General features: G+C 45.1%; 1 protein-coding gene across 4 annotated transcripts in view; it reads right to left on the minus strand.

Moving 5' to 3' along the window:
• The window catches only part of zfyve28 (zinc finger, FYVE domain containing 28), a 230796-nt gene that overhangs the window by 66410 nt on the left and 140073 nt on the right, over window positions 1–24313 (minus strand). For all 4 annotated transcript variants that reach the window (XM_070877677.1, XM_070877670.1, XM_070877664.1 and 1 more), the window contains exon 6: window positions 4207–4296. In XM_070877677.1, the coding sequence (XP_070733778.1) occupies window positions 4207–4296 (90 nt within the window). The remainder of the gene's footprint in view (window positions 1–4206; window positions 4297–24313) is intronic.

A 24313-nucleotide genomic window follows, 5' to 3' on the forward strand; every position in this document is an offset into this window, starting at 1 on the left:
AGGTTTGTTGGCAATTGTTTTGTATATCAGGCATCCTGGGCTGGATTCTCCACCCTCACACCATTCCCCCACCCCCGCACACCAGCAACCCCCCATATCTTGCTCTCCAGGGATGGAATATAGATCTCTGCCACTTCAGTTACAGAGTTCTAATCCAACATCATTGTATGGGTCAGGGGGAATTATCCAAGGCTTCGAGAGTTGTTTTGCTTCTACATGAATATCAGCAGATGCACTCATTTGGTTTCATATTTTTCCTTCCCCAGTCGCTGTTTCTCCCCTCCGATCGTCTCAAAAGAATTGAACCCTGTAAAAGGACACCATTCCATGCGAAGGGGGTGCCCCGCAGAATATCACCGAGGTGGCCAATATTTGTATGCAAGCCCTCAGCATGTTGGCAGGTTATTAGTCCAACTGAGCCTGACCTGGTGCTCGAATGATATCCACAAAAATCATCCTTCCAGCAGGGGTCAATAAATATTCATCAGAATGTAGCTCAGGCCTTACTGCAAGTGCCCTGGGGTGTAATCTGGCTGAAATGAGTCAACTCAACATAGAGCAGAGATCAAAACTGTGACGTTCCTGGTCTTCACAGCTCAGTAACTCACTGGATAAACTTACTAACCCTACCGAGCATTTGCACATGCTATGACAATTCTCCTCCACACTCCTCAAATGGCCTGAGCCCCAAGGGACAGAGCAAGTAAATTTAAACATGGCTGTTTGTGGAGATGTACAATATAGAATAGTTGAATCCTATGTCAAATGGCAGTAATAGTGGTTTCTAACCACAGAAAGTTTTGAGCCTTTATCAAAAAATAAATTTACTTGGGGATAGGTGAAATCCAGACCCATGTGATTCTATCTTTCTATCAGTGCCTGCTTTCTGAAAATATTAGCTATTCTGGTGTTCAAATGGAAACAGAAGCAGCTAACGGACTTGATTAGCAATAAGTCAGATACAAACAAGGGGCTTTAAAGATTTCCTGTGGCACAAGAGTTCAAACACTGACAGCTGGGTATGTGTTAAGACAGCTGGAGGTTTCACTGAAAGAATTGCATGTTAATCGGCGTTGCGATTCTGTGCCTAATGAAATCGTCTTTTTGGCTATTGCAAGAGTGCCTCGCACTGCACAACACAAACAGAATGTGTTGCCTGTCACATGCATGCTGATTCATGACATTATCTAATACGGCAATGTAAAGTGAGAACCCTTAATCTAAAAGGAAACAGGGCTCCAAGCAATGGAAACAAAGGAATGTACAGTATTGACCCTAATTCTGTAATCTGTGAGCACAAACCTTAACTAAAACACAGCAGGCTAGGGATTTTGATAGAGTAAATAAGGTGAAACTGTTTCCATTGGTAGGCAGTTTAGTAACAAGAGGACACAGATTTAAGGCAATTGGCAAAAGAACCAGATGGGAGATGAGAATTATCATCTTTTTTCTTTTAAAAAACACAGCAAATTATGATGATCTGGAATGGGTGGTGGAAGCAGATTCAATAGTAACTTTTAAAAGGGAAGTGGATAAATACTTGAAAAGGAAAAATTTGCAGGGGAAAGAGCAGGGAAGTGGAACAAATTGGAGAGCTCGTTCAAAGAGCCTGCACAAGCACAATGGACTGAGTGGCCTCCTTCTGTATTGTATGATTCTATGAACTCGGCGATGGACTGAATGACCTCTGGGACTGGAGTCTGAATTCAGTCCAAGACTTTGCAGTGAGGGCCCTGTAAAATGAATTGGGACAATCTTCCCGAGTTTCAAATGGGCAATGCCTCACAGCACACAACTGAACTTCACTCAGCAATCTCATTCAGGGCTGGTGTGATAAATGTAAAAATATCAGACTGCAAGAGCGGCTAGCACTGAACAACACAATCATTCAGAAACGGGCAAAGGAACACCATTCCGCATCAGCGATCTGAAGCATTAACGCTACATTTCTCTCTCCACAGATCCTGCCTGACTGGCTGAGTGTTTTCAGCATTTTCTGTTATTACCTGTATTTCAAAGCATCTGCAGTATTTTGCTATTCTGTATCGGTCTCGTCATACCCAACCTGAGAATGCTGGACTGCCAGCTGCCCAAAATGGGCAAAAATGTTCCATTCCTGGCACCAACATCCTTCACCTCGATAAGCACAAAATTACATTTTACAAAAAAATTATTATATTGGATTTATTAGTCAGAATGGTTTCAATGCCAGGGTAAATTTTATAGGAGTTTCCATTATTTAAAAAAAAATCTCAAAACTAGAACTCTTCCAGGGAACTTTTTTTGCACTAATTAGCACAGCTCATTACATGCATTATATAAAAATAGCATTAATCAATGTAGACAGGCACTTGGTAAATTGGGAGTGAATAGATTCCAAGAGCTGTCTCTCATAGCCCGTCTGGAGCGATGACCCAAGCAGAGATCTAATTACTTTCCTACAGTCTTAATGCAATATCTAGGAAAAAAAATCACCCTAAAAGTTGAAATAGATGGATGCTCCCATGTCTCAAGCTGAGTATATTTATATAGATAGTGAATCAGATTCTCTGTGCATGTATTTTTTTGTTGCCCAATAGATTGCGAGGCTAGCTTGTGCTGGGGTAGATGAGGAGGGTTGGGGGGGTGGGGGCTGCAGGTAGAGTCCTGATATGCATAAGTTGCACCGTGACAGTATGGATGGACGCGATGGACCAACTGGTCTTTTCCCCATCTGTCATCTGCATACGTTCGTGACCAGTAATGAAGGAGAGGTCTGGCTGCTCAAATGGAAGAGAAACCAGCTGACTTAATTGGCAACAAAACCAAATATGGATGAAGATAGCAAACAATTCTGAGTTCAATTTTTTCAGGCATTAGGAGCTTACCACAGCTCAAAGGCTCTATCGTGTCGAAAGAAGGGCCTTTGGTTCTTGCTCTCCTTTTATGTTGTTTTCAGGTTTACTGGTTTGGTGGTGCCCAAAGTCACTGTCGGATTGCTCTGATCAAATATTGTGCAGTTCTAAACCAGTCAATTTCTCCAAAACACATGGTAAATTTCAGGAATCTTTGAGATTTTATTCCTTTACCAGCTTGCTTGTCTAAAATTCTGCTAATCTCAGCGAGTCAGGCAGCACCTGTGGAATGAACAGTTTCGGGTCTGTGACCCCTCGTCAGAGCTGGAAAAGTTCGAGATGCAACAGATTCTTAAGGAAGTGCAGGGACACTGAAAGGGGGATGGGGAGGAAAGAACAAAAAGGGAAGGTCCCATTTTTGCCCATCATCCCTTTTGTCTCTCCAATCTCTCCCGCCTTCCACCCCATCACAGACCTTCCCTTTTGTTCTTTCCTCCCCATCCCCCTTTCAGTGCCCCTGCACTTCCTTAAAAATCTGTTCCATCTCGAACTTTTCCAGTTAACTCTAGTTTCTCTCTCCACAGATGCTGCCTGACCCGCTGAGATTTCAAGCATTTTCTGTTTTTATTGCAGATTCCAGCATCCGCAGTATTTTGCTTTTGTCTAAAATTCTATTGTCTTCTATTTTAGCGGCGTTGTTAACTGATTTATTGCAAAATAAATGTCTCTGCTGCAGGAGAGGAATTTCAGACAACCACGTTAAGTGTGGGTTTGCTCTTATCCCCAGATAACTTGACTACAATATCGTGCACATATATTAATATACAATATGATGGCATTATATATAACCCTTACACAGTCTAATAAAATTAAAATTGAGAATTAAACAGTAGGGAGTGAAGAGAAAACGCGTTTAAAAATAAAACACAATATTGTTCACTAAATTTTGTCCTAATATTTGTTGCCTTTCTTCCCCACGGTCCCCTCAACATGTACCACTCTTCAAATCAGGAGGCCTGCAAGCAACTGTAATCAACTCTCTGCCTCTTGTTGCCTTGCACCTAGATGCCAAGTAGTGCACTGGGGGGCACTCTGCTTCTGATTTTTTAATCATCTGCGAGAGCAATGCCTGACTGGCTGGATGACTCAGCTGAAATCATCAAGCACAATACTGATGGTGCTACATAAATTCAAATTGTTGTTGGTAGGTGAGATCCAGGAGAAATCTGGTCTTAAGATTATAGTACAGCATTTTGTGAAATGACAACAATTAGAACTTGCCAAATGGACTAGAACCAGCAATAGTTGCAATGTTGTAAAGAAAGCACACGTTTATTCACAACAATTATACTGTTACTTTTGCGATACATACCAGACAATGGCTAGTCTAGGAATTGTAAACATTAACGCTGGCTCGTAGTCATCAATCAAATCTTGTGTGAGGTATCCAAGCTTTAAGGCCCTATGGATAATTCCAGTTAGATTTTTGAAATACAATATAAAGTGAACAATTAAAACAGTCAAGAGCATTTCACCCCAATGTACACACAAAGGCTTCAGCTGAACATTTTTATTTCTCCTTCCCTTAGTTCTAAGCTTAATTTCAATCTTTGGAGATATTTGTAAACCAATCCCGGTGAATGTTCAAGATCTTATGGCACGATCTGAAGTGGAGCAGGAAGTCCTTGTCGTGTTCTGACCATTTCTTCACCCCCTCAAATATCACCAACAAAAAACTGACAGATCAACTGATCATTCATCTCCATGATGGTTGTGTGATTTTACTCGACCACGGGTTATGGGGAGTGGGCGGGGAAGTGGAGCTGAGTCCATGATCAGATCATGATAATGACCTCACATTTGTCTACATTGCAGTCAATGCACTTCAGTCATTCATGACATATGGCACTTTAAGCCATTTGAGAAACATGACGAGGCCTTTTCAAAACAAGTTTTTTCTCTCCCTACCATGCTTGTATTAGCCAATCAGTATCTTTATCAACCCAACTCAAGTCTGCAAAGGTGAACAGTACCTTCGAGGCATACCTTAAACATGCAGCATGTTATTAAAAAGAAAACTTGGATTTATACAGCACCTTTCATGACCCCAGGACATCTCAAAGCGCTCCAAAGCCAATGAAGTACCTTTCGAAATGTAGTCACTGTTGCAATATAGGAAACACGGCAGCCAATTCATGCACAACAAGCTCCCACAAACAGCAATGTGATAATGACCAAATAATCTTTTTTTGTGCTATGTTGATTGAGGGATAAATATTGACCAGACATAATTCCCCTGCTCTTCTTCGAAATAGTGTCATGGGATCTTTTACGTCGTCCTGAGTGGCAGACAGGGCCTTCGTTTAACGTCTCATCCAAAAAATGCTCACTACGGCACTGGGCGTGTCAGCCCAGATCTTTACCAACATTTTCCAACATTCCATTGACTCTGGATCAGTTCCTATGGAGTGGAGGGTAGCCAATGTAACCCCACTTTTTAAAAAAGGAGGGAGAGAGAAAACAGGGAATTACAGACCGGTCAGCCTGACATCGGTAGTGGGTAAAATGATGGAATCAATTATTAAGGATGTCATAGCAGTGCATTTGGAAAGAGGTAATATGATAGGTCCAAGTCAGCATGGATTTGTGAAAGGGAAATCATGCTTGACAAATCTTCTGGAATTTTTTGAGGATGTTTCCAGTAGAGTGGACAAGGGAGAACCAGTTGATGTGATATATTTGGACTTTCAGAAGGCTTTCGACAAGGTCCCACACAAGAGATTAATGTGCAAAGTTAAAGCACATGGGATTGGGGGTAGTGTGCTGACATGGATTGAGAACTGGTTGTCAGACAGGAAGCAAAGAGTAGGAGTAAATGGGGACTTTTCAGAATGGCAGGCAGTGACTAGTGGGGTACCGCAAGGTTCTGTGCTGGGGCCCCAGCTGTTTACACTGTACATTAATGATTTAGACGAGGGGATTAAATGTAGTATCTCCAAATTTGCGGATGACACTAAGTTGGGTGGCAGTGTGAGCTGCAAGGAGGATTCTATGAGGCTGCAGAGCGACTTGGATAGGTTAGGTGAGTGGGCAAATGCATGGCAGATGAAGTATAATGTGGATAAATGTGAGGTTATCCACTTTGGTGGTAAAAACAGAGAGACAGACTATTATCTGAATGGTGACAGATTAGGAAAAGGGGAGGTGCAAAGAGACCTGGGTGTCATGGTACATCAGTCATTGAAGGTTGGCATGCAGGTACAGCAGGCGGTTAAGAAAGCAAATGGCATGTTGGCCTTCATAGCGAGGGGATTTGAGTACAAGGGCAGGGAGGTGTTGCTACAATTGTACAGGGCCTTGGTGAGGCCACACCTGGAGTATTGTGTACAGTTTTGGTCTCCTAACCTGAGGAAGGACATTCTTGCTATTGAGGGAGTGCAGCGAAGGTTCACCAGACTGATTCCCGGGATGGCGGGACTGACCTATCAAGAAAGACTGGATCAACTGGGCTTGTATTCACTGGAGTTCAGATGAATGAGAGGGGACCTCATAGAAACGTTTAAAATTCTGACGGGGTTAGACAGGTTAGATGCAGGAAGAATGTTCCCAATGTTGGGGAAGTCCAGAACCAGGGGACACAGTCTAAGGATAAGGGGGAAGCCATTTAGGACCGAGATGAGGAGGAATTTCTTCACCCAGAGAGTGGTGAACCTGTGGAATTCTCTACCACAGAAAGTTGTTGAGGCCAATTCACTAAATATATTCAAAAAGGAGTTAGATGAAGTTCTTACTACTAGGGGAATCAAGGGGTATGGTGAGAAAGCAGGAATGGGGTACTGAAGTTGCATGTTCAGCCATGAACTCATTGAATGGCGGTGCAGGCTAGAAGGGCCGAATGGCCTACTCCTGCATCTATTTTCTATGTTTCTATGTTTACACTCAAGTCTCTGGAGCGGGACCTGAAATCATAACCTTCTGACAAAGGGATGCGAGTGCTACCAAATACAACAGCAAATGTTCACAAGATTTATTTCTGGGATGAGATAATTGTCCCGTAACTAGTGGAGTGCCACAGAGGATCAGTGCTGGGGCCTCAACTATTTACAATCTATATTAATGACTTGGATGAAGACACCGAGGGTAGCCAAGTTTGCAGATGATACAAAGAGAGGTGGGAAAGCATGTTGTGAGGAGGACGCAAAGAATCTGCAAAGGGATATAGATAGGCTAAGTGAGTGGGCAAAGATTTTGCAGATGGAGTATAATGAGGTTATCTACTTTGATAGGAAAAATAAAAAAGCTAATTATTATTTAAATGGGGATAGATTACAAAATGCTGAGGTACAGACGGTTCTGGGTGTCCTTGTACATGAAACACAAAGTTAGCCTGCACGTAGCAAGTAATTAGGAAGGCAAATAGAAACATAGAAACATAGAAAATAGGTGCAGGAGTAGGCCATTCGGCCCTTCTAGCCTGCACCGCCATTCAATGAGTTCATGGCTGAACATTCAACTTCAGTACCCCATTCCTGCTTTCTCGCCATACCCCTTGATCCCCCTAGCAGTAAGGACCTCATCTAACTCCTTTTTGAATATATTTAGTGAATTGGCCTCAACAACTTTCTGTGGTAGAGAATTCCACAGGTTCACCACTCTCTGGGTGAAGAAGTTCCTCCGCATCTCGGTCCTAAATGGCTTACCCCTTATCCTTAGACTGTGACCTCTGGTTCTGGACTTCCCCAACATTGGGAACATTCTTCCTGCATCTAACCTGTCTAACCCCGTCAGAATTTTATATGTTTCTATGAGGTCCCCTCTCATTCTTCTGAACTCCAGTGAATACAAGCCCAGTTGATCCAGTCTTTCTTGATAGGTCAGTCACGCCATCCCGGGAATCAGTCTGGTGAACCTTCGCTGCACTCCCTCAATAGCAAGAATGTCCTTCCTCAGGTTAGGAGACCAAAACTGTACACAATACTCCAGGTGTGGCCTCACCAATGCCCTGTACAACTGTAGCAACACCTCCCTGCCCCTGTACTCAAATCCCCTTGCTATGAAGGCCAACATGCCATTTGCTTTCTTAACCGCCTGCTGCACCTGCATGCCAACCTTCAATGACTGATGTACCATGACACCCAGGTCTCTTTGCACCTCCCCTTTTCCTAATCTGTCACCATTCAGATAATAGTCTGTCTCTCTGTTTTTACCACCAAAGTGGATAACCTCACATTTATCCACATTATACTTCATCTGCCATGCATTTGCCCACTCACCTAACCTATCCAAGTCGCTCTGCAGCCTCACAGCATCCTCCTCGCAGCTCACACTGCCACCCAACTTAGTCATCCGCAAATTTGGAGATACTACATTTAATCCCCTCATCTAAATCATTAATGTACAGTGTAAACAGCTGGGGCCCCAGCACAGAACCTTGCGGTACCCCACTAGTCACTGCCTGCCATTCTGAAAAGTACCCATTTACTCCTACTCTTTGCTTCCTGTCTGACAACCAGTTCTCAATCCATGTCAGTACACTACCCCCAATCCCATGTGCTCTAACTTTGCACATCAATCTCTTGTGTGGGACCTTGTCGAACGCCTTCTGAAAGTCCAAATATACCACATCAACTGGTTCTCCCTTATCCACTCTACTGGAAACATCCTCAAAAAATTCCAGAAGATTTGTCAAGCATGATTTCCCTTTCACAAATCCATGCTGACTTGGACCTATCATGTCACCTCTTTCCAAATGCGCTGCTATGACATCCTTAATAATTGATTCCATCATTTTACCCACTACCGATGTCAGGCTGACCGGTCTATAATTCCCTGTTTTCTCTCTCCCTCCTTTTTTAAAAAGTGGGGTTACATTGGCTACCCTCCACTCCATAGGAACTGATCCAGAGTCAATGGAATGTTGGAAAATGACTGTCAACGCATCCACTATTTCCAAGGCCACCTCCTTAAGTACTCTGGGATGCAGTCCATCAGACCCTGGGGATTTATCGGCCTTCAATCCCATCAATTTCCCCAACACAATTTCCCGGCTAATAAGGATTTCCCTCAGTTCCTCCTCCTTACTAGACCCCCCGACCCCTTTTATAACTGGAAGGTTGTTCGTGTCCTCCTTCGTGAATACCGAACCAAAGTACTTGTTCAATTGGTCCGCCATTTCTTTGTTCCCCGTTATGACTTCCCCTGATTCTGACTGCAGGGGACCTACATTTGTCTTTACTAACCTTTTTCTCTTTACATATCTATAGAAACTTTTGCAATCCGTCTTAATGTTCCCTGCAAGCTTCTTCTCATACTCCATACAATGGAATGTTGGCCTTTATTGCAAGGAACATAGGAACATAGGAAACAGGAACAGGAGTAGGCCATATGGACCCTCGAACCTGCTCATCCATTCAATAAGATCATGGACTCAGCTCCACTTCTCCGCCCACTCCCCATAACCCGTTAAAGTATGGAAGCCCTGCTACAACTGTACAGGGCGTTGGTGAGACCACACCTGGAGTACTGCATACAGTTTTGGTCTCCATATTTGAGGAATATACTTATATTGGAGGCAGTTCAGAGACAGTTCACGAGGTTGATTCCTGAGATGAAGCGGTTGTCTTATGAAGAAAGGGTGAGCAGGTTGGGCCTATACTCATTGGAGTTTAGAAGAATGAGAGGTGATCTTATTGAAATGTATACGATTATGAGGTGGCTTGACAGGGTAGATGCAGAGAGGATGTTTCCCCTCGTGGGGGAATCTAGAACTAGGGGACATAGTTTCAGAATAAGAGGCCGCCCATTTGAAACAGAATTGAGGAGGAATTTCTTCTGAGGGTCATGAATCTTTGGAATTCTCTATCTCAGAGCTGTGGAGGCTGGGTCATTGAATATATACAAGCTGGAGATAAGACAGATTTTTGAATGATTAGGGAGTCAAGGGTTATGGGGAGTGGGCAGAGAAGTGGAGTTGAGGTCAAGATAGATCAGTCATGATCTTATTAAATGGCGGAGCAGGCTCGAGAGCCTGCTCCTCCTGCTTCTATTTCTTATGTTCTTATGTCCTATGAGGAGATACTGAGCAGAATGTGCTTATTCACTGGAGTTTAGAAAAATGAGGTGATCTCATTGAAACAAAACTTAAAGGGCTTGGCAGTGTAGATGCTGGGAGTCTGTTACCCTGGATGGAGTATAGAACTATGGGTCATAGTCCTAAATGGTCGACCCCTTAACCTGGGACTGAGTTGGAGGAATTTCTTCACTCAGGGTTGCAAAGCTTTGGAATTGACTACCCCAGAGTGCTGTCGATTCTTGGTCATTGAGTATATTCAAGACTGAGATTAATAGATTTTTGGACATTAGGGAAAGCAAGGGATATGGGGCGAGGGTGAGAAAGTGGAGTTGAGATAGCGATCAGCCATAATCTTACTGAGGGTCCATATGGCCTACTCCTGCACTTATTTCTTATGCCACATAATGTTCATATGTCCATTCTATCAAAGAACGACCCGTTTGCTCTTTGCTCCCCTCCCTCTCCCTGTCTCTGCACTTGCTTAAAACCTGTAACAATTAATTCCAGTTCTGACAAAAGGTCATCAACCTGAAACGTTAACTGTTTCTCTCTCCACAGATGTTACCTGACCTGCTAAGTCAGGTATTTTCAGCATTCTCTGTTTAGATTTTTGAGTTCCAACATCTGCAGTATTTTTCCTTAAAAGTCCCTACACATGACCAAAATGCCTGTGCTCTTTCATAGCAAAAATAATGAGTGCAAAACTGTTAAAAGCCAAAAGACGCCTCAGACAGTTCCTTTGGGCCCAAGTTTCCACACGCGCCTAGAACGGCGCAGTCCCGACCTGGACGCCCGTTTTTCGCGCCACAAAGTGCGCCTAAAAAAATCCTCCGTATTCTCCACCTCTCTGCAGGTCCTCTGGCCCTCGGCGCAGCGCAGCACGAGCTGTGGGGGGGCGAAGCCAGGTCCCCGAGCCGAAAACAGTGCCGGGACCTCTTCACATGCGGGCTACAGTGGGCACGCAAATGCAGTAGCTCCAGGCGCCGAACTGTGTGGGAGGGGCCCGAAGCAGGCAGCCCCTAGCCGAATGGCCTCACTGGGGCTGCGTGAATAAGGCTCCTCCCACGGCCAGCTCCTGCTTCCCCCCCCGACCCGACACCCGCTCATCCCCCCCTTGCCTCCGGACCAGACCCGACACCCGCTTCCCCCCCCGCCCCTGGACCAGACCCAACACCCGCTCCCCGCCCCCCCTGCCTCCGGACCAGACCCGACACCCGCTTCTCCCCCCGCCCCCCCTCCCTCCCTCCCCCCCTCCCCACTGCCTCCGGACCAGACCCGACACCCGCTTCTCCCCCCGCCCCTGGACCAGACCCAACACCCGCTCCCCGCCCCCCCCGCCTCCGGACCAGACCCAACACCCGCTCCCCGCCCCCCCCTGCCTCCGGACCAGACCCGACACCCGCTTCTCCCCCCACCCCCCCCTCCCCCCTCCCCACTGCCTCCGGACCAGACCCGACACCCGCTTTCCCCCCGCTCCCTCCCCACTGCCTCTGGACCAGACCCAACACCCGCTCCCCGCCCCACCCCCCTGCCTCCGGACCAGACCCGACACCCGCTTCTCCCCCCCCCCCCCCATCCGCCTCCGGACCAGACCCGACACCCGCTTCCCCCTCCCCCCCCCAGACCAGACACCCGCTTCCCCCCCCACTGCCTCCGGACCGGACCAGACCAGACACCCACTTCCCCCGCCCCCCCCCCCACCCCTCCCCTCCCCTCCCACTGCCTCCAGACCAGACACAACACCCGCTTCCCCCCCTCCTCCCCTCTGCCTCCGGACCAGACCAGACACCCGCTTCCCCCCCCCACTGCCTCCGGACCAGACCCGACACCCGCTTCCCCCCCCCTCCCTCCCCACTGCCTCCGGACCAGACCCGACACCCGCTTCCCCCCCCTCCCTCCCCACTGCCTCCGGACCAGACCAGACACCCGCTTCCTCCCCACCCCCCTCCCTCCCCACTGCCTCCGGACCAGACCAGACACCCGCTTCCCCTCCCCCCCCACCCCACTGCCTCCGGACCAGACCAGACACCCGCTTCCCCCCCCCACTGCCTCCGGACCAGACCAGACACCCGCTTCCTCCCCACCCCCCTCCCTCCCCCCTGCCTCCGGACCAGACCAGACACCCGCTTCCTCCCCCACTGCCTCCGGACCAGACCAGACACCCGCTTCCCCACCGCCCCCCCCCACCACCTTCCTCCCTCCCCACTGCCTCCGGACCAGACCAGACACTCGCTCCCCCCCACCCCCCCGGCCTCCGGACCAGACCCAACACCCACCCGCCCGCCCCCCCCCCCCCCGTGCCTCCGGACCAGACCCTACACCCGCCCCCCCCCCCCCCCCGCCTGGACCCAACCCGAGTTCCCGCCCCCCGACTGGACCCGACCCGACCCACGCTCCTGTTCCGCCCCCCAACTGGACCCGACCCGCGCTCCTGTTCCCGCTCCCCGACCCGACCCGCGCTCCTGTTCCCGCTCCCCGACTGGACCCGACCCGCGCTCCTGTTCCCGCTCCCCCGACTGGCGCTCCCGCCCCCCGCACCCGGACTGGATCCAACCTGATCTCTCTCTCTCTCTCTCTACCGACGCCACCTACCTGTAAATCTGGTGCTGGGGACGGGCCCTGCCCGAAGTCTCGGGCCGGCCCGTTCAGCCTTCGGTCCCGAAAGGCCTGCCTGAAGCACTTTCACACAGGTAGGAAGATGGTTTATTTAATCGCTTCTTTGCTTATAAATGTGTATTCAGTTTGGATCTATTCGTATAATATTTGTAGAAGTATAAATAAGGATTTATTGTAGAATTTAATGAGTTCCCTTCCCTTCTCCTCCTCCCTCCCTCCCTCCCTCCCTCCCTCCCTCCGCCGCCCCCCCCCCCCCCCCCCCCCAGCTCGTTCTGGACGCCTAATTTGTAACCTGCGCCTGATTTTTTAATGTGTAGAACAGGTTTTTTCAGTTCTATAAAAATCTTCACTTGCTCCATTCCAAGTTAGTTTGGAGTACGTTTTCACTGTGGAAACTTTCAAATCAGGCGTCAGTGGCCGGACACACCCGCTTTTGAAGAAAAAATTCTGTTCCAAAGTAGAACTGTTCTAACTGACAAGAACTGCAGAAAAAAAAGTGGAGAATTGCGATTCCTAAGATAGTCCGTTCTCCACCAGTTGCTCCTAAAAATCAGGCGCAAATCATGTGGAAACTTGGGCCCATAGTCTTTGCAATGAGTAGCTAAGAACAGTACAGGAACATCACATGTCTGAACTCCGGCTGTGCTGTTAGCTAACCTCAACCAGAGCACTGCTAGGAGCCGACAATTAGCAGCAAAGTGTGGGCCAAGGAGAAGAAAACAGATCAGCCATGGTCTCCGTTCCTGATCGTTACCCAGCAACACCTGCAGGAAAGTACAGACAGTGGAAATTTGGAGAGAATAGGATCAGGCTCAGTTGTCATACCTTCTGTGGTTAGACAAGCTGCTGATAACTCAGGTCAAAGCTCGTGCATAAAAAATGGGTGAAGTATTGGCAATATCCAACAACCAAGCAAGCACCTGCACCTAAGCATGGTCGCCGATTGGAGCACAGGCGGGTTCATCTGGTGTCGGGACCAAGATGCAGGAGGAGAGGCGGCGGGCAGCAGAGGAATGTTGGGGGGTCCGTGGCCCAGGAGCGGCGGCGGGGGTCGTGGCCCAGGAGCGGCGGTGGGGGTCGTGGAGCCCACAAGTGAGGCAGAGACCCAGGAGCGGTGCAGAGTATAACAATAGCGGGGTTGGAGCCCAGGGAAGGTGCGACACACGCCAGTCCACACTGCGATCTATGGACAGTAGGAGTATGCGTGTGTACTAGGTCTGTGCAGCAGAGCTTGGCCTCCAGTCGTCTTGGTTAACCCTTGCTCTATCAAGCCCGTGTGGTGGCTGGTGTGCAAGAATTCACACAGACATCTTCCACCCTTCAGGATGCAGTTCAGGAAACACCTATGAACTCATCCCTTTTTGGTTTGGAAGTGGGTCACCCTCGACACGAGGGACTGCCTAATACAAAACCTAGCATGGTCCAAATAAAACATAAGACAACTATTTTGATTTTCCCCACATTTGATCGTTTCCTACATTACAACAGTGACTTCACTTCAAAAAAACTACTTAGTTGGCTGTAAAGCGCTTGGGGACTTCCTGAGGTTGTGAAAGGTGCTATATAAATACAAGTCTTTCTTTTTGATACGTCTGATTTTACACAATAATCAAAAATGATCAAAATTCCAAGGAAGAAAAATTAACCTGTTCTATTTGGAAGTCACAGCCAGTAGAAATAAATTTGTAGTGATAATTTCTTATAAACTGACCAGCAAGTTTCATGCTGGGGCTCCGGGCATGGAAAAGAAGACTGCAAAGGCAGAGACTCACTCCAAGCATGGCAGATTTTTCAATAAATCTTTGAAAGTGTCACTGAACATGAATTAGGTTCCACCACTGAAAATTAGAAGGAACCGTTGAGACTGGGAGTCAGCACTTGGCATTCTATTTCAAGGCAGAGCGAGTTCTAAAAATAATCCACTTTGACATCAAGACACTGTACAGATGGAAGCATGCACATGTGTAACCAGTCAAAGGTACGGCAAAGTGGAGAGAGAAAACAACATTCCCAAGGAGAGCGTGTAACATTCCACAAATAAACAGCACTTGAGATATGCCAACTGGTATAAATTACTCCTGTGGTGTAAGGCAGATGAAACTCAACTCCCCATTAGAATGCCAAGCATTTTCAAAGTACACTAGCAAACATTTGTTTGCACAGGGGTAATTCTCAAATTATTTTATTAATGGACTTAAATGGCAACACGTGAAGACATATTTTCATTAACCCAAAATATGGAGTCACCCATGGGAAATGGTGACCATAATCTAATTAGATTCACATTGAAACGATAAAGAAAAGTAGGAGTCTAAGACTGGATATTAGCTTATTTCAGTGGAAAGAGCCTAGCCCAGATTGGAAAATGTCAGAACCAGCCAGCAGTGAGGAGACAAGATTTGTAAGGTACATTTCCACTAGGAAGTAAAAGTGGTAATGGGCAGAAAAGTTGGCGCAAAATCAAGACTTAAAAAAGACAAGATGTAGAGTCAGTAATATATAAATTAAAATGAATAATGGTACTCGTCAGTCTTCCGTGACAGAGCACAAAGGGAGTGAAGAACATGTGCAGTTAGAAAGTAGAGGATAACAGTGCCAAGGCAAGTGAGAGGGTGGGGGAAGATAAAGTGAATGCAGTGGCTATTGTACGTAGGGCATTTCAGAAGATGTGCAATAAGGTGCCACATAAAAGATATGTTACAAAAATGAAGGCATGTGGTATTAAAGTGAATAATGTGATGCACAGGTAGAAGAATAGCTGGGGAACAGAAAGCAAGCGAGCAAATGGATTTTATTTTTACTTTTGCGGGATGTGGATAGTAGCACCCCAAGTGGCCTCTTTTGTTTTCAATTTGTACAAGTTATTTGGACATGTGCACAACAGGAATAATCAAGTTTGCAGTATCAATTTAGGAGGCATGGCAACTGAAAGGAAGAATGGAGGAGGTTACACAATGATCTCGACATGTTGGCAGAGTGCAGATGCAGCTCAATGCAGAAGAATGCGAAATGTGGGAAAAGGAACAGTAAAAAGAAGTATTCCATTGGCAAGATTCTTAACCGAGTACGGAGACAATAAAAATCCAGGGATGCAGGTGTGTAGATCTTCCAAACGTGAGTGTGCAGATGAGAAAAACTCAGACAATGGAGATTCTTGGTTTCATTCACAAGGGGGTTGGACATGAAAGTAAGGAAGTATGTATCTTGAATTTGTACCAAACATTAGTTAAGCCCTCTTATGTGCAGTTCTGAACATTCCATTATAATATTAAAACTATAAACCATTTACAGCGAAAATTCACTGGAATCAACTCGGAATGAAATGCAGTTAAGTTACCAAACAGGCAGGAAAAATTGGGTTTTTTCCTCCTCCAGTAGAGCACAGGAGGCTATGGAGGAATCTAATATAGTTTTTCAAAATGATAAAAATACTTGGATTTATATAGTGCCTTTCACAACCACCGGACGTCCCAAGAGCTTTACAGCCAATGAAGTACTTTTGGAGTGTAGTCACAGTTGTAATGTAGGAAGCAGCCAATTTGCACACAGCAAGCTCCCACAAACAGCAATGTGACAATGACCAGATAATCTGGTTTTATGTTGATTGCAGCGTAAATATTGGCCAGTACAAGGGAGATAATAGTGCCATGGGATCTTTTACGTCCACTTGAGAGAGCATATGGGGCCTCGGTTTAATGTCTTATCTCAAGTCCCTGGAGTGGGACTTGAACCCACAACCTTCTGACTCAGAGGCAAGAGTGCTACCCACTGAGCCACAGCTGACACTGAAGAAGATGGTTTTCACTGGCTAGTGAATTGATAAGAAGGGGTGCAAGACTGAGGATCATCAATCGAAGAAAAAAAAAGGGAAAATTAGAAGGCGTTTTTCCAAAGGATTAACATAACACCAATGCCTGGATCACCAACATCTATTGAAGTAGAGTTAACTGGTTACATGTAAACAAAAAAGGCAATGACTGTGGTTGCTCCAATTGAACAGCTAATATTGGCACAATAGGCAGAAAGGTTCCATTTGTGCTGTAAATTTCACTATATAATTTCGTGAAATAATGTGTGCTTTTTTTCTTTCTATTATTATAGGTAAGCGAAGGAGTTGGAAACTGAAACTAATTCTTTCCTAAAATTCAGAAGTGCACGAGTCAACCAGGATTGGAATTTCTCATTATTCTACCTTGAGGTATCACGGTGTTGGACTTCCAAGATAAAGGCTGGAAGGCAACAAATTTTTTTTTTTATAAATTCATTCTCGGGATGTAGGCATTTATCGCTGATCAACAACTGAGTGGCATGCTAGGATACTTCAAAGAGCAGTTAAGAGTCGACCATTTTAGTGTGGGACTGGAGTTACATGTAGGCCACACTTGGTAAGGACAGCAGGTATCCTTCCCGAAAGGACATTGATAAACTAGTTGTTTTTCTTTTAATGACAGTCCAACAGCTTCATGGTCACTTTTTACTCCAGCTTTAAAAAAAAAATGAATTCAGGTTGCTAGTGGGACTTGAACTCACGTTCTCTGGATTATTAGTCTAGGACTGTAGATTACTGATCCAATAACATAACCACTATGCTAACGTACGTGTGATCAACATATGTGAAGCCATCAATTTCACAGAAAAAATTGGTAACTGTACATTACATATAAGCCCAACCATGGCTCTGAGCCAACGCCTCCACTAATGCTCCTTTCCTTAACATGTCAAGAAACAATGGCCTCTACCACAACCCTTGACTGTGAAAATGAAGACTGAGTCACTGTCATTGCAAAACAATTCTTTTTTCAGTTATTATAAAAGCATAATTGCGCAGTTACAGATACTGCATACAGTTTTGGTCTCTGTATTTAAGGAAGGATGTACTTGCATTGGAGGCAGTTCAGAGAAGGTTCACTAGATTGATTCCAGAGATGAGGGGGTTGACTTATGAAGATAGGTTGAGTAGGTTGGGCCTATACTCATTGGAGTTCAGAAGAATGAGAGGTGATCTTATCGAAACATGTAAAATAATGAGGGGGCTCGACAAGGTGGATGCTGAGAAGATATTTCCACTGATAAGGGAAAGTAAAACTAGGACATAGTCTCAGAATAAGGGACCGCCCATTTAAAACTGAGATGAGGAGGAACTTATTCTCTCAGAGGGTTGCAACTCTATGGAATTCTCTACCCCAGAGAGCTGTGGAGGCTGGGTCATTGAATATATTTAAGTCGAAGATACAAATTTTTGAGCGATAAGTGAGTCAAGGGTTACGGGGAGCGGGCAGGAAAGTGGAGCCGAGTCCATGATCAGATCAGGCATGATATTAAATGGTGGAGCAGGCTCAAGGGGCCGGGTGGCCTACTCCTGCTTCTATTTCTTATGTTCTTATGTAAACAAAACATGAGGTGCCTATGTAATGAGTTTTAAATCCAAGCTATCATTAACATTCTCATTTTACAATGGTAAGCTTGTTGGGCAGGAATTTTTTTTTGCCATACTAAAATTTACTCAAGTCGTCTTGAATGTTGGTCCCTAATTATATTTGAAGCCAATAGTAATTTATTTAGTGTGGAAATGATGTCTTACATGAGTAATCCAAAACGCATTTCAGTAGGAAAGAATACTTTGCTAATAATATATAAACTGACTCCCATCCTTTACGTTCCAATAAGCCAGTGAATTATTCAGCCTCGGATATTAAAATCCTTCAGGGATGAAAGTGCTTTAACAAACTGCTAAACAATGTAGAGATACGTACCCTTATATAGTTCTGAATTCTCCCTTCCTGCTTTTGGAGTCATAATTGTAACAATTTGCATTTATGAAGTGCTTTTAACGTAGAAAAACATCCCAAGGCTCTTCACAGAAGCTTAATCAGACAAGAATGAACGCTGAGCCAAAGAAATAAATATTAGTAAAGGTAACCAAAAGCTTGGTCAGAGGTGAGTTTTAAAGTGGGGGAGAGAGAGAGGGGGAAGAGAGAGAGAGGGGGAGAGAGAGAGAGGGGGAGAGAGAGAGAGGGGGGGGGGGGGAGAGAGATAGATAGATAGAGATAGAGAGATAGATAGAGATAGAGAGGGAGATGGAGAGGGAGAGGGAGAGGGAGATAGGCTTATGAAGAGAATTTCAGAGCATAGGATGTAGCCAGCTGAAGCCATGCTGCCAATAGCGCATCAAAGGGAGTGGAACACTCATAAGGGAGCAGAGTTAAAGAAATGCAGAGTTCACAGAGGGTTGTGAGCGGTGAGGAGGATGCTAAGAGGCTGCAGGGTGACTTGGACAGGTTAGGTGAGTGGGTAAATGCATGGCAGATGCAGTATAATGTGGATAAATGTGAGGTTATCCACTTTGGGGGCAAAAATGCAAAGACAGATTATTATCTGAATGGTGACAGATTAGGAAAAGAGAAGGTGCAACGAGACCTGGGTGTCATGGTTCATCAGTCATTGGCATACAGGTACAGCAGGCAGGAAAGAAGGCAAATGGTATATTGGCCTTCATAGCTAGGAGATTTGAATATAGGAGCAGGGAGGTCTTACTGCAGTTGTACAGGGCCTTGGTGAGGCCTCACCTGGAATATTGTGTTCAGTTTTGATGATCTAATCTGAGGAAGGATGTTCTTGCTTGAGGAGTGCAGAGAAGGTTCACCGACTTATTCCCGGGATGGCTGGACTGACATATGAGGAGAGACTGGATCAACTGAGCCTGTAGTCACTGGAGTTTAGAAAGATGAGAGGGGATCTCATAGAAACATACAAGATTCTGACGGGACGGGACAGGTTAGATTCGGGTAGATTGTTCCCAATGTTGGGAAAGTCCAGAACCAGGGGACACAGTCTTAGGATAAGGGGTAGGCCATTTAGGACTGAGTTGAGGAGAAACTTCTTCACTCAGAGTTGTTAACCCGTGGAATTCCCTGCCGCAGAGAGTTGTTGATGCCAGTTCATTGGATATATTCAAGAGGGAGTTAGATATGGCCCTTACAGCTCAGGGGATCAAGGGGTATGGAGAGAAAGCAGGAAAGGGGTACTGAGGGAATGATCAGCCATGATCTTATTGAATGGTGGTGCAGGCTCGAAGGGCCCAACGGCCTACTCCTGCACCTATTTTCTATGTTTCTATGTTAACGATTAAGGTGGTGAGCCAACGAAGGGATCAAACACTGAGCTGAAAATGAAACATCTGAGGCTTTGGGGAACTCAGAGCTATTGTAGGTCAGCGGGTTCAAGGGTGATGGATGACCAGAACTTGGTGCAGGATAGGATGCAGCATAGTTCAGGATGCGCCAGCCAAGAGAGCACCGGAATAGTTGAGTCTGGAGATGACACAGGAATGGATGAGAGTTTTAGCAGTAGGTAGGGCAGAGGCAAAGGCAGCCTTTGTGATGAAGATATGGGGTTGGAAACTCAGCTCAGGATCAAGTAGGAAGTCTATTAAAGCCAAGCGATTTAGGATGGAGAGCATGAACATTTTTTTTTAAATAGAGGTCTGAGAGACTGTCAACTCTAGTACCGGAGTTAGAGATTGAAGCAGGAATCGTGTCAATATTTAAGAATAGGTTATATAGGTGGCTGATGGAAAAGGGAATGGAGGGATTTGGGAACAGAGCAGGCACATGGGATTAGGATAAACATCAACATAGATTGTTTGGGCTGAATAGCCTGTCCTTGCTGTAATTCCTATGTAATTGTATGCTTTCAAGCTACTGGTTAATGTCAAAGTACAGACATTTTGAAACAAATCTGAAGTGAAATCAGGGTGTGTTGTCCACTGCCCTCAAAACCTAAGAGCACACATGCCTCATAACTACCCCTGGCCAGAGGTGTCTGTGCTCCTCAAATTCTGCCCTCGAGCATCCCTGATTAAAGTCACTCAACCATTAGTGGCTGTGCCTTCAGCTGCCTGGGCCCTAAGCTCTGCAACCCCCTCCCTAAACCTCTCCAGCTCTCTTTCCTCCTTTAAGATGCTCCTTAAAACATACCTCTTTGACCAAGCTTTTGGTCATCTGCCGTAATTTCTTCTTGTGTGGGTCAGTGTCAAATTTATTTGTTTGGTCTTAGAACACTCCTGTGAAGTGCCTTGGGACGTTTTACTACATTAAAGGTGCTATATAAATACAAGTTGTTGTTGTTGTTTGCTAGAATTAACACCTGCTGCAATCAACAGTGTGAACATGCACAACACTGATAATGGAGATGGACATTTCGGACTAGCCAGTCAAGAATTGCACCCCCCCGCCCCCCTCCTTATTTTGCTGTTTAATTACTAACCTTTTGGATGAGATCTTAAACTGAAGTCTCGGCTGCCTGTTCAAATGTATGCAAAAGATCTTGTGGCATTTACGAAGAGCGGGAGCGCTCCCAGTGCCATAATCAAGATTAATCCCTCAATCAACCTCACTAAAAAAAAAATATTGACTGGTCATTCATTTATTTGCTATTTGTGATACCTCGCTGTGCACAAATTGGCTGCGACTACACTTCACAAGTAATTCATTGGATGTCCCTGAGGGTACAATGTGAATTGAAGTTTTTGGAAACATAGAAAATAGATGTAGGAGTAAGCCATTCGGCCCTTCAAGCCTGCACGACCATTCAATAAGAACTTAGTTTTATCCATTTTCCTCAGATTTGCATCCTACGACTGGTGTAATGTCCATTTATCCGCTCCAAACACGTGCGCCTTCTTGTTGGACTAAGCCTTAGGAGCACATGAACATCTTGAAAATCTTTTGTAGCGTAAATTCCAGAAATTAATGCCCAACCCTACGAAGATTGGAGCTCAATACACCTCCTTGCCTTAGACCTTAGTGAGATCCTCACTGCAGTACCTTCAATCTTGTGATATTTCAACTTGAGTTAAATCGTGCCTCAGATGTTTGACTTAATAATTTGTACTCCAATGGATGCAATAGTGATCTAGAGTGTGGTGTTGCCATTTGTTTTCACAATTTGTATTTTTGCTTGCTTGCCACCTCCATTTTAAATGTTGTAGCTACTGATGTGCAAATCAAAAAGCTAATAAATAAAAAAAAGATCAAAATTGACAAGAATAAGTACCCCACCCCTCGAGCTTTCCAGGCAGTCAATGAAGGCTATAAAATAAGTAAAGTATTAGTTAAAAGCCATAAGCTTAATCTTTCACAGACCACATGTAATTTTCTCATTATGGTCCCGACTCAATTTATTTAATCTTGAGGGAGATGGCTAACCACAAATCAATCTGAATGGAGATGAAGTGGTGAAGTTTCTCTCCAACCTCCTCCCCTGAAGTAACTTAGCAAATCTCCAGCATATCAAGGATGATAACTTACAATGTGCAACCTTGATCACAGAAACCTTTTCCAACAGGTCAGGAACGGAATTTCGTGTAGTGTTTGATCATCCCAAAAGAGGCGAGGGCCCAGCGGCAGCACGGGCCAGCCCACACTGCGATATGTGTGCGCACTAGGTCCGTACAGCAGAGCTGGTCTCCAGTCGTCTTGGTTAATCCTTGCCACTGGACCAAGACCTAGCTCTGTCAAGTCTGTGTGGTGGCTGGTGTGCAACAGCCACCACACATTAAAAAAAATCAACGCACAGGCATCTTCCGCCCTTCACAATGTAGTTCAGGACCTGGAATATTGGCCCTGAAATTCCAGCCTCCCCGGGTCTGTACGAAGTTTCTACGGACCCGGGAAGGCATCGGAAAAGATGGTTTTCAGCTGGAGCTTGTCAGATCCTCCGTTTCTCAGGAGCGGGATTTACCCATATCTTGCCCAGCAAATGTCTTCAAAATTCTTGCGTCCTGAAAAAAGCAGGCGCATAACCTACTTTTAAAAGGGTCAGAGTTTAAAAACATACAAATACATTAAATTTTAAAAAACATAAGTTTTTTAAATTATGGTTAAAAAAACTTAATGCGGAAAAAAAATTCAGATGTTTATTAACTTGAATTTCAATTAATTTTAATTATGAGGTGTTTATTTTGTTAAATGTGTTGAGTGTCTGTTTTTTTTCTCATTAATAGCAATGAGAACTCATAGATACGGAGTTCCCATTGCTATTAATGAGAAAGCTGTGGAATACTGTATCTGATTGACTGAGCAGTCACAGAAGAGAAGGCCTCCCCACCGGAATCGTAAACTCCTCCCAGACCACCAGGTGCTTTCATAGAAATGTTTCAGGTCGGAGGCAATTGCCCGCGGGAAGCCTCTGACCGCAATTTCTGGGCCATAAGGTCCTTCATTGAAACACCTGTGAACTCCTCACTTTTTGGCATGGAAACAAGTCATCCTCGACATGAGGGACCACCTATGATGATATATTTTTGCATTTTCAAGAGTTTACATTCACATATACTTCAAAAAACCATTTTTCAACATTACACAGTCTTTAAAGGAGCAGTACTTTGATGCATTATGAGCCTTCAACCTTGTTGAGCTTGCAGTGGGAGCAAAGCAAGCTTGTGGACAAAAGCAATTTATTCCTGGTCTCAGGGTGCAAGCGAGTTGCGAAAGAAGGTAATGCGTAGTCGTGACACTCTAAGTTGCATTTTTTTTTCTTGGGCTGCGATTAGAGTTGCTTGAACACATTATTTATCCAGCATTTTTTTTTTGAAAAGGTTAAAGGGCTACATTATCCACCCAAAATGAACTGTCTTGGGGCAATAACCAACATTTACATTCGTCTAAAATTTCTCCCTCGTTATTTTAGAGGAGGCATTAACTTTGAACTGGGTAATAGCTTTTGCTGGGAGTCTATTCCATATATCAGTAATCTGTCGGGACAGTGGGAAAGAATCTATTCTGTTCACTAGTCCTGCTGATGCTCACACATTTTGTCATTGCAGTTTGTTAAATAACTTGCTTGTCCATTATCCATTGCTTTTTATATTTGAGGATGGAATCATGATCCCTCACATGTTTTCTTCAATTAAGATACACCATGGACCAATAGCTCAAATACTTGATGCATTCATCTGAAAGTCTTCTCTCTCTGCTATTTTAGCAAAACCATTAACCAGTTCCAAATACAATGAGTTGGTGCCGCCTGTAAAATACCAGAGAGGGAAGTTTCACACTAGCATGTTAAGCTTTTGAACGCTATTACCACACAGCATAATTTGAAGACTACAGTTTCTCATGTCTCCACCTAACCTCGAGGCACAAGCACCCCCACTTGAACCGATGCCAACACATCCTTTTTAAGGTAGAGTGCCTAAACGTGCATACTACCTACTAAATTTTGAGTTTGAATGTCAGCTGTGGCTCAATGGGTAGGCACCCTCGCCTCTGAGTCAGAAGGTTATGGGTTCAAGTCCCACTCCATGAACTTGAGCACAAAAATCGACACTGACACTCCAGTGCAATGCTGAGGGAGTGCTGCACTGGCACAGGTGCCGTCGTATGGATGAGACGTTAAACCGAGGCCCCTTCTGCTCTCTCAAGTGGATGTAAAAGATCCCATGGCACTATTTCGAAGAAGAGCAGGGGAGTTATTCCCAGTGTCCTGGTCAATATTTATCCCTCAATTATCAACAGATTATCTGGTCATTATCACATAGCTGTTTGTGGGAGCTTGCTGTTTGAAAATTGGCTGCCTCGTTTCCCACATTACAAGTGACTACACTCCAAAAATACTTCATTGGCTGTAAAGCGCTTTGAGACATCCAGTGGTTGTGAAAGGTGCTATATAAATACAAGTCTTTCTTTTTTAAATGTAGCTCTAAAGTATGCAGTTTTAACAGTTGAATGTTTTGGAGATGTATTCAGACTGGATACTTTCAACAAACAATAACCAAATAAATTAATGTTAA

This window comes from Pristiophorus japonicus, chromosome 1, assembly GCF_044704955.1.
Source record: "Pristiophorus japonicus isolate sPriJap1 chromosome 1, sPriJap1.hap1, whole genome shotgun sequence".
NCBI lineage: Eukaryota > Metazoa > Chordata > Chondrichthyes > Pristiophoridae > Pristiophorus > Pristiophorus japonicus.